Source organism: Quercus lobata, chromosome 10, assembly GCF_001633185.2.
Source record: "Quercus lobata isolate SW786 chromosome 10, ValleyOak3.0 Primary Assembly, whole genome shotgun sequence".
In the NCBI taxonomy this organism is placed as follows: Eukaryota; Viridiplantae; Streptophyta; class Magnoliopsida; order Fagales; family Fagaceae; genus Quercus; species Quercus lobata.
In genome coordinates, this window is record NC_044913.1 from 49,453,870 (window position 1) to 49,470,629 (window position 16,760).

At 34.0% G+C, this 16,760-nt stretch overlaps 2 protein-coding genes across 3 annotated transcripts; one reads left to right on the plus strand and one right to left on the minus strand.

Moving 5' to 3' along the window:
* The first annotated feature begins 1,911 nt into the window (after positions 1-1,911).
* Positions 1,912-7,339, plus strand: LOC115966091. Of its 2 annotated transcripts, none has more exons than XM_031085430.1 (3): positions 1,912-2,073; positions 3,786-3,900; positions 4,853-7,339. In XM_031085430.1, the coding sequence occupies exons 2-3, from the start codon at positions 3,888-3,890 to the stop codon at positions 6,766-6,768; spliced, it is 1,929 nt and encodes a 642-aa protein (XP_030941290.1). In that variant the 5' UTR covers positions 1,912-2,073; positions 3,786-3,887; the 3' UTR covers positions 6,769-7,339. The 2 variants fall into 2 exon arrangements, with proteins under 2 accessions (XP_030941290.1, XP_030941289.1); XM_031085429.1 differs by having other exon boundaries at positions 3,827-3,900.
* A 4,390-nt stretch (positions 7,340-11,729) lies between these two features.
* Positions 11,730-12,857, minus strand: LOC115963969 (calmodulin-like protein 3). Its single transcript, XM_031083237.1, has one exon. The coding sequence runs from the start codon at positions 12,514-12,516 to the stop codon at positions 12,064-12,066; it is 453 nt and encodes a 150-aa protein (XP_030939097.1). The 5' UTR covers positions 12,517-12,857; the 3' UTR covers positions 11,730-12,063.
* Between the last annotated feature and the right edge of the window lie 3,903 nt (positions 12,858-16,760).

Genomic DNA, 16,760 nt, shown 5'->3' on the forward strand with positions numbered 1-16,760 from the left:
GATAGAATTGTGCTACTTTACACTGTGGCATTTTTTTTGGTGTTAATACTAAATTCTTTTAAATTTAGGACGTCCAATGAAACATGCTTTTTAGGGCCTGTTTAGTAATATTGTTCTAGTAACGTTGTTCTACTAACGTTGTTTAAATGTTGTAGAAATATGTGTAGATGAAAAAGTATTGTGAATATATATGTTATGTTGTTTAAACAACGAAAACTGTTGTTCAAATAACGTTATCAAACAAAACCTTAGAGCCCGTTTGATCATCGATTTTAAACACTAGTTTTAAACATGTGTTTAGTCGGGTATCTGTGTTTAGTGTTGTTTGAACAATGTGTTGAAAATATGGTTTTTAAACAATGCTTTTTGAAATCACCTGGGACCTATTTTTGAACAACAAACAATGCTTTCTAGTGGCCGTACCATAAATACCTTCAAACTCGTGGGTCCCACCTGATGTGACAAACTTTCTCTCTCTTCTCTCCTTTTACCTATGAGTCCCACCCGTAAAGAAGAAACACTGATGAGAAAAGAAGGGCAACGGTATATAAAATGGATTTCTTCTCTCTCATCAAATAAAATATATTATTTTATACACGGTGTCAGCTTTTTTAAAAATCAAACACACACATACCAAACACATATTTTATGTTTTTCAAATACTGAAACATGTTATTTAAACCATGGTACTAAGTACATTTTTTTGTTTTATGAACACTGAAAACACGTGTTTCAACAACACTTTTTAAACCATAATTTTCACATCATTTTAAACAATGATGTTTGGAATCTAAACAGCCCTTAATGTTTGGAATGCTAACATTAGCATTTAGCACATCCAGTACTCTAACTCTCTTTAACTCTTTAAGCCTTAACCTCTCAAACGTGAAGCAAGGTAACCTCCTTGAGCAACCTCGAGGCAGGACTGGACGTAGACTTGAAGCAACTCGAAACAGAATTTCACAAGATCACTTCAAATGCACTTTTTAAAGAAAAATTTGCGCAAGGCAAACTGTATACCCAATTTATAATAATAATAAATGGGTAACTTTGTAATTTTGACAGTGGGACTACTATATTTATACCCTAGCTACCTTAATAATTATTAAGGTAGCTAGGGTAAGGTTCATTTGTGTTTCTACCTCATACAACAAAGAATTTCAAAGAGGAGGCCACAAGTTTTCACTTTTTAAGGTAAGAACTCAACAACTTACAGCAATGTTTGGTCTATCCTCATTCCTCAATCACTTAATTTTCATCTCCCTTTTCTTTTTTCTTTTTTTCCGTGTGCCTCACCTCTTTCTCTTTGTTTGGTTATTTTTTTCAAAAATCCACATAAAACACTATAGCTTGTGCCACAACTATCCACATGGCAGATTGTGAAATGGGAAAAAAAGTAGTGAATTTATACAAAAGTGACAGATAACCAGTCATAGTTTGACATATATAATAGTTATCACAAAAATTATGAAATTTTATATAGTACTAGAATTACTCTTTTTTTTTTCTCAATTCTCATAACTCACACTTAAAATGTGAGAATGAGTTAAAACTGAATTAAGTGGTTTAATTGAAATAAATAAATAAAAAAACCACGGAAAAATTAATAGATATCCCATGCACATTTGTTAGTGGATAATATCTCTAAAAGTAATACTTGTGGAGTGTAGGAGAAAAGAGTCAGGATTTAAGTATTCAGGAGGGAGTTTCACACATATACACTTAGGTTATAATAGAATTTTTGCTTTGTTAAAAAAAAAAAAAAAAAAATTGAAACTTTTTTAAATACGCGGGACTCCCACGTTACTGTTGTTTGATTGTCTCCCTCGAGTCAACGGCTCTTTTCCTCTTTGGTCTTTCTATATTTTTATTTTTATTTTTATTTTTTTTGAGAAACTCTTTGGGCCTTGAACTAGGAATTCACATTTACTAAAAACACAATGTTCTCTCTGAGCTCACAAAGACACTCATTTCTCTCTCTCTCTCTCTCTTCGATTCAAACACTAACGCTTTGCAATGACACACTCTCGAAGTATCGGTTCAGAGCTTCAATAGAGTCCGCTCAACGTCACTGTAAGTTCAAACCTCATCTTGTGGGCAGCTTTCTCGCAGCTCGTACTGTAGTTTTCGCATCTCTTTGTTGATTCAATCACTGGTTTTGAGTTCGAATTGTGGTGTTGTCTTCTCTATCTTGTGCTTTTCGGTTACAAGTGTGAGATTCTGAGGAAATTTTAAGGCTCTAATTTCTGTTTGGTTGCTCTGAAAATGGAGGAAAAGGAAAGGAATTGAATTTGAGTATTATGTATTTTTTTTTTTTTTTTGTCGTTTTTGTTTATTAGAAAATGAAACTTATAGTTTTTCCAGGCTTAATTACACTTTTTGAAAGAGAAGAATGTTGTGTTGGTGGTTTTTCCTGTTCTGAATGTGGAAAAGTTTAGCATTATATTAATTTTTTGGCTTTTTGAGGTTCTTTCTCTATGGCATACAATCATTGAATAACCAAATGGAGAAGATGGGTTATTATTTTAGATTTGTTCTGCTGCATACATTTCTTATTTGCTTTTGTTTCTGGGTCTAAATTAAACCTGAATTCGTAGGTGTTGTGGGTCTTCCTTGAGGTTGTATACTTTTGTCTTAGAGATGAGAGTCTAGGCTTGCCAGGGGCTCAGCCTTAGACTTTCGGTGTGGTTAGTTTAATTTAGATGGACGATGGAAATCTGATGGTTTATTTATGTAGGGTAGTCTTTTACAATGAAATCAAGAATGTCTGTGGGAACTTTAATATAGAGGAAATTGCAACTCCAAGTATGGATGACAATTCCATGAGACATTAGAGGTAGTATTTTTGTTGTACAAGTTAGTAATTGAGTCAATTATGGTGGGCTTAGGTTATGTTGGAGTGGTCTTGGGAAATTGCAGGAATTTTGAGTAGGCATGGATTGATTCAATTACTAATTACTTTGTAATGTAAGTTCATTTACTTTATGTATGAATATGCTTGTTCCTACTAGATAGGATTTTGGTTACTTACTTATTGAGTTGTGTCAAACTCATCCCCTGTTTCCCCTTCAATTTTATGATCCGTTTGGATTGAGGGGAGGGAGGAAGTGGAGTAGAGTAGAGTAGATTTAGCAAAAAATTAGCTTATTTTTAGCCAACTTTACTCTATTCCCCTCCACTCCCCCTCCTTTCCCCTTCCATCCAAACAGGCCATTAGATTATGAAGAATAGTAAGTTTAGGACTTTTGCTGATGTGATGTGTGCATGAAATGAGCTTAGTGATTTTGGGATGAGATGGTCTTGTAATAGTCATATTTCTTTTGGCTTATTAGCATTATTGAACATGAGGTTTGGGATCTGATTCCTATTTATACTGTGGAAATCTTTGAGAGTTATTAGGGATATTTTTTGTATTCATTTGATGAAATTTTCTTTGAGGATATTTGGTTGTCTCTTGGAAGGCCTTACACATTTGTAGGGTGAAAACTTTATAAGCGTGTGTAGCTTTTGCTTTGATTGAGGGAAAAATACACCATGTATTAGATACATGAGTCCTTCCTCTCACACACTTGTGGGATTCACCCCATGTGAGAGGGAGGACTTATGCACCTAATGCATGATATACCTCCTCCTAGTTGAGGGTGTGACACAAAGGATTGGTACTTTTTTTTCCTTTTCCATTTTTCTGTTATTTTCAACAAGCAAGGAATTGATATATGCTTTTATCATTTGTTTTCTTTATGACCAATACTTTACTTTTATTGCTTTTTTATACATAAAAACAGTTGAACTAGGCAAAGGATATATTCATGCTTCATGCTTGTAGGAGAAACTCTTATCCAAGCAAGATAGGCATCTAGAAGATCTCAAAACCTGTATGAAGGAAGATGTTTACTACAGGTATGTTACTATAATTTAAATAAATAAATAAATTAACATATGTAATCATATACTTAGCTTAATTTAGAAAAACTTCTTGTACCAAAATTTCGTATCTTTTAATTTCCATATTTTGTTACCTTGACTAGTCCTATGCTAACTAAATTTTAGTTCATGTCTTGTCAAAATATAATAACATGCATGTTTTGGTTTAAATCCGGGTAAAGTTTTGAACAGTTGGATTTTCTTGGAGACGAGAAAGCATTTTGAAGTGGTTCCAGAGTCTAAGTAGAGATTATGGAATGGGAGATACAAATGCTGGTCCTTGTCAATCTCGCCATGCAACTATTTCCCTTTTTTTTTTTTTTTTTTTTTTTTGTGGAAGGAATATATGGTTTAGTTTGTTGACATTGTTGTGTTTGTTTTGTCTTTTAGTTTAGCATCTTTATAACTATATCAAGGAGACATGCTAGACATTAATCATTGATATGAACAACAATCGTAACAACAAATTAGTATTTTAGATTAGCATTTTTTGTTTGTCTATTTGTGATTTTTCCTTACATTTTTTTTATTACTTTGGATTTTTTATTTCGTGTATTATTTTTACCAAGTAATAATAATTAGTATTTTTGTTTGAAGATTATTGGATATATAATGTCCTTCAAACTAAGTTTTGCAATAAAATGGAAGAAAATTTTTGACCGACTCTTTGATTTTATACATTGAAAGGAAATTGTCACAACATATAATATGAAAACAATAATTAATGATTCCCAAGATTTAAAAAATGGTCAAGTTCTCTTTTGATTCTTGCATCACAATATATGAAGAAACAGTTTATTTTGTGTCTTTTCATTTGTCGATAGTTTGTTAATATTAAATTCACACTAAATTTGAATTTTCATCAATATTTTTTTCTTGTTCATACTTTGGCCCCTCACTCGAACTCTTGGCTCTGTTCCTATTCCAGAGTCTGTGCAAAAATTATGGAATAAATGGGAGATACGAGTTCTGGTCCTTATCAGTCTTGCCTTGCAACTCTCTCTTTTTCACTTCGGTAGACAAAGAAGATATAATGTTAAAGCGTGGATCCATATCTTCCTCTGGCTTTGCTACCTTGTGGCAGATTCAGTGGCAACTGTTGCGCTGGGTGTCATCTCCAGTAAACAAGGAAACTCTGGCAATGATTCTGAAGTCCATAATGAGCTCATGGCATTCTGGGCACCATTTATGTTGTTGCACCTTGGTGGCCAAGACACAATCACAGCTTATTCAATACAAGACAACGAATTGTGGTTAAGGCATTTGCTTGGACTAATTGTTCAATCTAGTGTGGCACTTTACATCTTTATCATATCTTTGAAGGTGTCTTCGAAGGACCATTGGCTTTCGCTTCTTACTATTCCCATGCTTGTTGCTGGGTTCATTAAGTATGCAGAAAGGATATTTGTCATGCGATTGGCAAATGACACTAAAGAAGGTGGAAGTTTTCATTCAGCCAAAATGTATGCAAATCCGACATTTGATGGATTTGATGTATATAATAGATTTGTAATAAATTTTCGAAAATTCAGACCTCTCTTTCGAAATCAGAAGATGGTGCATTACAAAGGTGAAGTTAGAACTATAAAAGCTTTTGATTTTCAGAAGGCATTCAAATTGATTGAGATTTTTCTTGGACTTGCATATGATGATTTCTACACAAAGGCACCTTTGTTTTCTAAGGCTTGGGGTTGCATCTTCCGCGGCATCACTTTTTCTTCCACTGTTTTAGTGTTTGTATTCTTCGTCATAAATGAGAGACACAAACACCTGCAAACAGATTTGATTATTACTTACATTCTACTGGGCGGAGCTCTAGTTATAGAGATATATGCTGTGATTTTACTGATTGCCTCTGATATGGCACATCGATGGTTATATAGGAATGTAAAGTTTTTGAGACCAAAAATGAGCAGTGATCAATTTTTTGCACAGAAGTGGTCAAACACAATGGGTCAATTCAATATGCTTAGCTTTGGCTCGAAAAATCCTGGAATAGTTCTGCAGGGAACCCCAAAAATCTTTGCTGACTTAAGAGTGTGGTTCTTCATTCACATATTGCCAAAACTAAAAACAGAGCTAGAGATGCTTTTCTATAAGACCAACAAGGAGATTTCTGATGAACTGAAAAGATTGGTTTGGGACACAATTCTAGAAAAAGCAGACTTGGGTGGACCAGGGTTTTCTGAAGATTATAACCAGTACTTAACTTTGGATAAAAGCGTAAACGTGGATATTGATGAAAGCATAATCATATGGCACCTTGCAACGGAAATTTGCTTTTACACTGATAATGATATCAATGCAGGATCGGATGATAAACGACCTGTGATTAAGGAGATATCACATTATATGATGTACATACTTGCTTTGTGTCCTTTCATGTTTTCAGTGGGAAGTGCAAAGGTCACCTTTCAGAAATCATGTAGCTACATTCAGGCTGATCTCCTAAGTTGGGTTGTTCTCGGATCACCAATGCCCAATGTTATGGAAACATTAAAGATGCGCCTATCTGACAGGACAACTTACCCCGAAATAGAACCAGACAATGGTGAACTTGTCAAGGAGCGTTTATGGGGTTTCAATTTCCTACCATGTGCATATGCAGTTGCACAAAAGTTGGGAGAAAAGGAAGAGCAAAAGTGGGAAATCTTGATTAAGTTTTGGGTTGAGAACCTAGCTCATGTGGCAACACTTTGTCAAGGAAATAACCACGCTCAACAGCTCCGAAACGGTGGGGAGTTTCTTTCGCACGTTTGGCTTTTGATAGAGCATATGGACCTTAAAGAAAAATTTCGAGTGCCACTACCAGTTCCACAACAGGGAGAACAGACTCTACCATAGAGGACTCGGGATCTATATATTTTTGCATTGTAAGTTATTGTCTGATGTAGGGACATCTAATAAGGACGATGCATTCTGCAGTAGCAACCTTGGAGATTTGGCACTTAACGAGAACTAAGGGATTGATGGCATTCCACGGCAGGAATTGGGGAGAAATAATAGGAGGTCAACATATCCAGAAGATTACCTTCCTTATTTGAGGTTAATATTCCAGTCATGCACAAGGATGATGTCTATCTTCAAAAGAAGTTCAAACATAGAAGTTGGAAAGCAGGAAATTTCCAATTTAGTTATTTCCCTTATTAGTCTTTCAGTTGACATGGGAGTCTTATTTGTATTTGAATTTGAATTAGGATTTATATTTATTTGCTTTCCTAGTTTGTCTTTATCTTTATCTTTATTATGTTTCCTAGTTTGATTAGGAATCCTAATCGTGAGGTAAGTGAGGTTCTATCATAAAAGGGTGTAAGAGGACCTTGGGAAAAGGCAGCTTATGTTTTTTCAAATTGATTATTATAATGAAACCTGTATGTTTTCATCAAGAGTTGCTATAGCACTCTTTTATCTCTTCTCTTCGTCTTGATCATGGCTTGAAAAACCATAGATCGGAGTAGAATTGTATAGCTTTTCTTATTTTCCGTATATTTCCATTGTTTGGTTCCGCAGAAGTTGCGGATCTGACCTTTCCCGCATCATTGTCAACTTATAACCACATATTTAAGTTGGCATGCCCTTACAATACAATAACTTCTTTCGTTTTCTTGTTTTCCCCTCTCTAAATCAATGCAAATGAAATAAATTGTAATGGAAGTTAAATTTAATTTATAAGAAATTATTTTCTATTTCTATAATGGATGGTTTGGTGCTTCTTTGTTCCAAAGCTTTAGGATTTTGTTTGCTCTAAGCCAAGGTTTTCTTACTTCAAAAAAAATTCAAAAAAAAACCAAAAAACAAGGTTTCCTTATCCTTATGTCAGTATCGAACTTTCTTTTTTTCGATTGTACATAACGAAAAAAAAAATATCCGTTCTTTTCTTGTCTCAAAATGATATTTGATTAATCCAAGGACAAGATAAGATTACAGATACAAACGGTAAAACGGATAAAAATCATGCAGGATGATTGATTAATTATCATGCAAAAATTATTAATTTTCTTATTAAGAGTCTATTTGGGATTCGCTTATTTTGATAAAACTGAAAACTTTTTGCTGATAGTGTTATAAATAAAAGGAAAAGTTAATTGAAATAGTACAGTAAGACTCATGAATAATATCAAAAAGTGCAGTGGAACCCATAAATAGTAGCAAAAATAAGCTGAATAGTAAAATAAGTTATCCAAACGCAACCTAAGTGATCCTTAATTATTGTCATGAAAAGATCCAATAGCATATATAATTGCACCTCTCGACTATAAAATGATAAAAAATAAAGATAGAAAAATATGGCCTTCTTTATAGTCCTTTGTAAGACTTTTTCTACCATAACTAAATTGAATAACGGAAATTGTCGAAGAAACTAGATTGAATAAACTTAAAAGTTTAGGATTGAATTGAATGAAAGTGAAAGTAGATTATTGAATTAAATTTTAGGCAAAATTAGAAAGTACATTTGTAATTTAGCACTTTTTTCTTTCTTTTTCCTAGTTTCTACTGCTCATTGGTATAAAAATAAAAAATCCATTACAACTATAAAATATCCCTAAATTAGCTTATCACCTTAGTTGTTAGGACATATGTGGAATGTGTTATGAATATATGTCATTTAGAATTAACTAATCCTTTGACAAAACGCATTTTACTTATAATTGGATAGATCTAGGATATGTTTAATACTTCAAGAAATAAGAGTTCAAGCCCAAGTATTGAAGCCATGCAAATCTGTCTCAAAATCAAGTGAAGAAGTGATGTTCATTAAAGCTCGATAGATGTATTTATTGAGCTTTAGTTCTTTGAAACTCAACAAATAGCTCAACTAGGGCTGTCCACAGGTCGGGCCGGGTCGGTTTTAGACCCAATCCGGACTCGACTCGCCAGCGTCGGGTGGAGGGGCGGAGGTAGCCGAAACCGATCGTCGGAAAAATCGGTCGGTTCGATTTCGAGGGGATGGTTAGCATCGGTCGAGCTGGGTCGGTTGCTAGAATTAAAAAGGCATCGAAATCTAAATAAAAAAAAAGAGTTGCCGGAATTTGGAAAATATTACCGGAAACTGGAAAATCTCGCCGGAAACTGAATTGTTTTATGAAATCTGCATTTTTTTAGCTAGAAATTGCTGGGATTTGGCCGAATCTGGCTAAATCCCACCAGATCTAGCCGGATTTGGTCGAGATCTCGCTAGATCTCGTCGAATCTGGCTTGTTTTTGTAGGATTTGGCTGGATATTTTTATAGCTCCAGTTGGGTTCGGGTTGCTCGGGTTTTGGAGATGCAAACCCGCCACTCGACCCGCCGGTGTCGGTTTTTTAGAATGGGAACCCGCCACCGACTGACTGGACCTTCGGTTTGGGCCGGAATTGGGTCGGGCGTCGGGTAGTTTGGCCGGGTTGTTGGGCTCCGATCGGGTTTGGACAGCCCTAAGCTCAACAGTTGTATCTATCGAGGACTACAAAAATCAGATTTGCAGATATGTTTTTTCACGCATATCCATGCTATGTGTTTAGGTTTTCTTTTTTCACAACCCTAGACATATATAAGGATTATTTTAAGAGCCATCTCAGTTGATGAAACTTGATGCAAAGGTTTTATGCAAGCATATTGTGACCAGAGACATATGTCTTAGTTCATCTTTCCCTTAAAGAAGCTGCTGCGTTTGTACGCCGTAGGGTTTTGTGACCAAAGAACTTTTTGATCTTCATCGTGTGGATGAACTAAAGAACTTTGCAACCAACATCCTTCTCAAGTTGGTGTGTTAGTCATATACTGAGACCCGTGCATCAATTGGTTAATCACGTACTTAAAGCCACACATTGAAAAAAAAGATTGTCATTACATTACAAGTCCAACTGGGTATTAAGATAAGGGTTCAATTGTAGGTTGGTATAAGGTATTGGGATTTCTTTACTTGTAACCACTTATTTTGATAATAATGGATTCTCGAGAGTGGTGACCTTCAATTCACCCGATGGGGTTTTGCCTTGATGATTTTCCACATTCGTAAACAAATCATCTGTGTTAAATTTATTTTCCGCTGCATTTAACTTAGTTGGTGATTAGTTTGTACTACCCCGCTTATTGCATGTAATTGAATCTAATTAATTAACTTGGCTAATTAATTGATTAATTTAGCAAAGGAGTCAATACATTCTTGGTCTATCATTAGTTATCAAAACGACATGTAGTTTCTGGTTGTAAAGCAATGGAGCTACAAGTCATATTTGTTGCTCTTAATTAATTGGCGAAACTACAATGTTGGTCCCTCAAGTTATCCTACATAATTGGTCTTTCATGTTTGAAGCGAGCAGAATTGGTCCTTCAAGTTTGAAACGAGTACAAAATTGAGTTGTATTAGTCCTTTTACTAACTACCGTTAATGGTGTTATTTACGTGACTAATGGAACAATAACTTGGCATGTTTTTTATTAAAAATCACAAAATAAATTTCTCTAAACGCATGTGCAAGTGTAAAAAAAAAAAAAAAAAAAAAAAAAAAAAAAAAAGAAGAGAGAAAGTATAAGAAACAAAAACCCCTCTCAACATTCGATGTTTGTTTCTTCGTAGCAAAAACCCAAAAGAATCCACCCCTCTACTTGACCTGCTTCTCTTCTCTCAAATTTGTCCTCTTTCACATTTCTCTCTCTCTCTCTCTCTCAAAAAAAAAAAATAAAGATTTTTCTTTTAGGGACTTAAAAATATAAAGGTTGAATTGGACAATCACACAAGAATAATGTTACACCATAGCCACACCACCACTTCCACAATGACCACAACCACCACTTCCACTTCCATGGCTTGTCTCTGCCTCTTCCACATTTTCCCCTTCTTTCATTGTCGTCCTCCACCAATGAAATCACACAAGAAACCTAGAAAAATCACCCACAAATCTCACTGCAAGACTCATAAAAATCCTAGCCATAAAACCTCAAATCACACAAATTACAACCATGAAATTGCAGCCATGGAAACCCAGAAAATCACCCAAAATTGCACGACCCCATACCGACACCCACAAGCCACAGCAATCGCAACCCATACCCACAACAACTCCTCTATAAACCCATTCTCACAACAACCCAAACCACCCCACCAAATGCAACCCATGACCTACGACATGACCCACTAACCCAACCACTGCAACCCACAACCTAGAGAGAGGCTAAGATAAGAGAGATGGAATAACATATATATATATATATATATATATATATATATAAAGCAAGTAGCAACTTGCTACATACAATGGACTACTGGTAACAGTTCATTGTAGCAAGTTGTCACTTTTTTTTTTCAAATATGACAGCTCCAATGTGTATGTTTTTGTTGATTGTGGTGCTAAAATAACTTTTTGGTCATTTAAGACCACCAATGTGAATGATCTAACATCCTAAAGTTCCGCAACTACACCTGCAGCTTCTCTTATACGGCGAGAGGAATCTGCACACCTACTTCCCCATAGTTATCTCTAATGAACGACACCTTTGTTTGGCATGAATTCTCTAACAAAGAGCCATCAGTAACTTAGTTACTGTTCAAATACACTTTAACTGAGACGCTAGCTGTTAAAAGAAAAACAATGTGTATACGCTCTTCTCCTCTCTTGAGTAGGACATACACATCATCGCTAAGAAAAATAAGTTGAATATTCTTAATAAACGAATTTTAGAAAGACTTTGGTTTACAATTTTGCTCTAAATAGAGTCTACCAAAACTTGGGTTTCCCTTGAATCATCCCAACAATGAATCAGATCCATAGCTGTACACACACTACTAAAATAACATGAACAAATAAAGACACATGAAATTAGAAACAAAAAAGAAACCTCCACACCAATCTTATAGAGTCGAACACAAAAGCTCACAAATAAAACACAACTAATTACTTTCTTTGATGATATTAATATGGAACCAAACCAAACCAACCCACCCCACCCCAAAAAAAAAAAAAAAAAAAAAAAAATCCCAAGAGCATTGGTGCGTGTGTCCGACACCTGCCGACAGGCGTTATACACTACAGAAATGGCTTGAGCCAAAGGAATGTAGCCATGAGAAGGATCACATTTCATCACTACTAATGGATCTCCAAAATATTTACAGCCTATATTGGACCCCCCTTCAAAATATCACTGTTTTATTTTTATTTTTTTCATCCCAACGCACTAAACCCACCACCTTTCATCATTTGCTTAAACTCCTTATAATTAACCATACCATCTCCATCCACATCCACCTTCATTATCATCTTCTTGCAATCCTCTACAGTCCTCCCTTGTTTAAGACCAAGAGATGCCAAAACCGATCTTAATTCATCAACAGTGATGAACCCATCACCATTTTGATCAAACACATTAAACGCCTCCTTCATGTCCTCCTCCTCGTCACGCTCGTCCATTATCGATTGGTACAACTCTCCAAATTCATCGATATCCACACAACCATCTCCATTAATGTCAATCTTTTCAATCATTTGGATTAGCTCTTTATCCGGGATAAAGATACCCAAATTCTCCAACGAATCATTCAATTCTTTCTTCGTAATACGCCCATCCCCATTTCGATCAAACAATTGGAACACGCGCTTTAACTCCATGGGGTCCATTCTTTTTCGGGCACGAGACAATTATGACAATGGTAGCGGTGGTGGTGGTGGTGGTGGTGATAGGATTAGAATTATGGAGATTGAACCGAAGGAAGGAGGTTGTATTGTAAACAAGGAAAATTGTTAACAAAAATAGTTGGCATATATGGAAAGAGTGAGTGAGTGAGAGAGAGAGAGAGAGATTGTGTGGCGGGTGTTGTTTGCATAATATTGTTGAGAAAAACTTGGAGAGAAAATTGGCTACTTAAATAGAAGAATTAAGGTGAGCATTGGATCCACCATGGTAGAGAGAGTTGATGAACGATGATGGTGGTGGGAGCTTTTAAGAGCTGTCATATAATAGTGACACTTTACGCGGTATTAGATCAGATGACACAAATTATTATCATTAAAGTTTACAATTTTCAAATACAAAGACGCGTTGCTATAATTGTTGTTGTTTAGTGTGTGTGTGTGAGACCTAAACAATTATAGAAAGTTGTTGTCCGTTGCTTTGAAAATTTTTAAATGTTGTAAATGAAAGGGAGAGAAATGTGACCGTTGATAACGGATCTGAAATCAGAGAGGGAGAGAGAGAGACGTTGGGGACTGGTACGCGCTAAATAATAAAGGGAGGCCGGCAGATTTTTGACCGTTGGATGTACTTCAATGGCTACTTGTGCTTGATTGGTGGGGGGTTGTGACACGTGGCAGCAGTAGGAGAAGTAAGTATTAGCTACTATAGTGCCAATGTGGTAAGAAAAATGTTAGTGCAACAAAAAGTTTTACAACTCATTTCGTGGGGTCACTTGGCATATGGTTGTGGCAAAAATTGTAAGATTTTTTATTGTATTAGCATTTTTTTTTTTTGGGGGTTAATATACTAGCATTTCTCATAAAGTAATAGTAATGGTTTCTCAGTCAAAAAAAAGTAATGAGTTTCTTTCTTTAGGTGAGGTTTGGTAATTGATGTGGATATTGGACTGGCTTGAAAATGACCGATGTTCCAAAGAATTAGAATACCTTGAAATTGAATTAGGGTTGTTTGTATATAGTGAGTTTTATTTAGCCTTTTAGGTGAATTGTAGTTGCATAGGTACAGCCGTACAATAAGAGCAACCTATTATTGTCTTCCTATAATTAAGGGAGTTCACCTAATAATAAAAAATTTAAGGGAGTCTTTTTTTTTTTTTTTATGTTTCGGTTAATGTATGTCCTTAGAACACATATTAATCATTCATTTTTAAAAACTTTTTATGAAAAGTTGATAAAAAAATTTTATCACTTTTTCATTTTCTCATAAAAATTTTTCTAAAATGATTTACTAATGTATGTTCTAAAGGTACACGTTAGTAAAACCCTTTAATATTAGGAAAGCTATTCTTCTTTGACCACAAATTTTGCTACAATTTGATAAAGTGGTCAATTATGATTGGTAGATAATCATTTTTTTTCATAAACCTTATACTTTTTTTCTACCACTTACAATTGACCACTTTAAAGTTATGTAAAAGTTACGGTAAAAAATTGTGTTCATATACTTTTTTGTTATGTAAATGCATTCTTGCTTATGTAAAATTATTTGATATACTCTTTTGTGTCCATATACTTTTTTGTTATGTAAATGCATTTTTGCTTATATGAAATTAGTCGATATACTTGTGTATTACACATTCTTTTATACAAAGGTAGATCTCATATATGTGTCTCGCACATTAGACTTACATTTTCTACAACTATAGGAAGTAACAAGTTGTGATTGATGGAAAATAAAATTAGTGTTAATGATAAGTCCATGTAAAAGTAATTGTACAATACCCTTATAACCTGTCATGTCAACCTATTATGTTAAAAGTTGTGGAAAAAATTGTGTGCCTCCAAATTTAGTTGATAGGAGGGACATTAAAGTGCAAAATTGTGTATGTTTAGCTTACTAGCCTCATATTCATATATTGGTAACCACAATTAGTATGAATAAATTAAAAGAAGTGACAACTCCTTTAAGACAATTCTTGTCTTCTTTGTCTGTCACAATCTCAGGAATATTGCACCTCAACTCACGCTAACATATATAATCTGCATTTGTTATTATAGGATAAATAGACCCCGCATATAAATATATGGTTTTCGGTTTAACCTCTTAACGTATTAGGAGGTTTTTTTTTTTTTTGGTTATATATTTTTAAGGAAATATTAGGAGAATAATTCCTCATACTTGGGAGATTTAGTCTTTCTCTGAGAAACAACATTTTTTTTTTAATTTTCTAATTAGAATGAGGAACATCATAGTGAGCGAGTGATAATGCACAATACATGAACCCCACTAAGCAAATAGGTCCAGTGCAAAAAGTAAAAGTTGAGGGGTTACACTATAGAGTATAGAGACTATAGTCCACTCGACAAGATTGCCAGTTGGCTTACAAATTAAGATTTCAAGCATCAAAGTGCCTCCAGCTACGCTTCTTTTGAAGTTTTAGTTCACTTTGTACAATCTTTTTCCTGGTCAAGAGTCAAGACTCTAAACTATACCCCAATCTTCATAGAGTTTCGATAATTAATTTGGTTTGTTGATTGTGACCAAGTTCATTGATTTTGGAACTTTAGCAACAGAACCTAATTTGGTTTTCTTATTTATGTATTAATTATTAGAAAGTCTCACATAGGTGGAGCCAACGGATAATTAATCCCTAACTAACTATGGTCTCATGCAATGCGCAAATAATACTGTAAACTGTTATGTGAAAAACTTATATAGAATGTTAAAAAAAAATTTAAGTAATAATATAAAGTAATGTTGCGATAATATATGAAGATGTTTTTGTTAAATTAATGATGTAATGCAAAATTAAGGGGATAAAGAATTTAGGCTATAGAGAAAATGTTACATAAATTAGAAATTAGTTATTATGTGGTATAATATCTTCTTAAAACAAATGTGGTGTAATAAGTTGATTGTTTGTTTAATAATTTTTTTTCTAAAATTTTTAATCATAATTTTTGTTTCTTCATTGGCTTGGAGTAAGCATAAAAAATTTGTAATTTCATGTTAATGTTTAGTTGGCTTATGTAAATATCATCCAAAATTTATAATGTCACGTTTATGTTATTGAAGTTTTAATGTATGATAGTAGTAGGTTAAACACTCAGTTAAAATAGTAATATTCTATTAATAGAATTTTATCATAATCCAAAATATCTAAAGAAGTTGAGGTGGAAAACTAAATGAAAACTCAAACAAAGTGCCACATGACATAATCGCGTGTTCTCCCACGTGAGGTTTTTACTTTCTTAAAGTATATTTACTCCATTGACACATTTAATGAGCTAAAAGTTTTACATTAATGCAAACTTTGATGATGTGAAAATGAGAGAGTCTCAAGAGATGTGTCACTTAATAAAACCTCATACTCTTCCATGTGAAGTCTGTGTGTGTGTGTATATATATATATTTTTTGATTGATTAGCTATAAATATCTTATGCATCTTCTCCATGAAGCATGCCACTCACAATTTGTGGACCTTATAAGTAAATGGGATCCACAGTTAGTTGTGAGTGGCTTGTTCCATGGAGTAGGTTAGGGCTGACTTGATAAAATTTCAGGCCTAAAGCTAAAGCAACGTTTTTAAGTAAAGTATTCTCTTATATTTAGATATTGAATCAATAATGTTTATTTAAATTTATATATTATAATTATTTACTCAAAATTCATTACTTTCAATTTTTTTAGATGCAAAATTAGTAATTAAATATTTGTATTCAAGATTTGTAAACATCTCATTTTTAAATGATAAATGGTTGATTCTCTTAATCATTCTTGTGACAATAAATTTTAGGCATGCAAGAGAGTAAGTTTAGGGGTAAGACAGAAAAAGAGTGGTTAAGATAAAAAATAAAAATAAATAAAAACAAAAGAGAGGAGAAGTTTGACCGTGATTGATTATCAAAAAAATGCTTTTAGAGAGAAGGAAATTCTATATAGTTTGATGATGACTAGTTAGAAAATTATATTTTTAATGAAGAAGGGATAAGAGACGTTTGATTGAAAGACTTTTTTAAGTGAGGTAGAGAAAAACAAATGTATATGGATCTCTTCAATTTTTAGCTATGCATTGACACTTTCAAATAAAAAAGTAAATAAGAATGTGATATATTTTATTTTAAATTAATACATAAATATAATTGTACTGTGTGACCACAATTATGGCGCCTTATTTTTTATGGAAACCTTATGCTATGTTTGGAAGTTTGGAGGGAGAGGAGAGTA

What these genes read in the sequence shown, in the direction of transcription:
- LOC115963969 (XM_031083237.1), bottom strand. Translation starts at nt 12,516, where the DNA reads ATGGACCCCATGGAGTTAAAGCGCGTGTTCCAATTGTTTGATCGAAAT.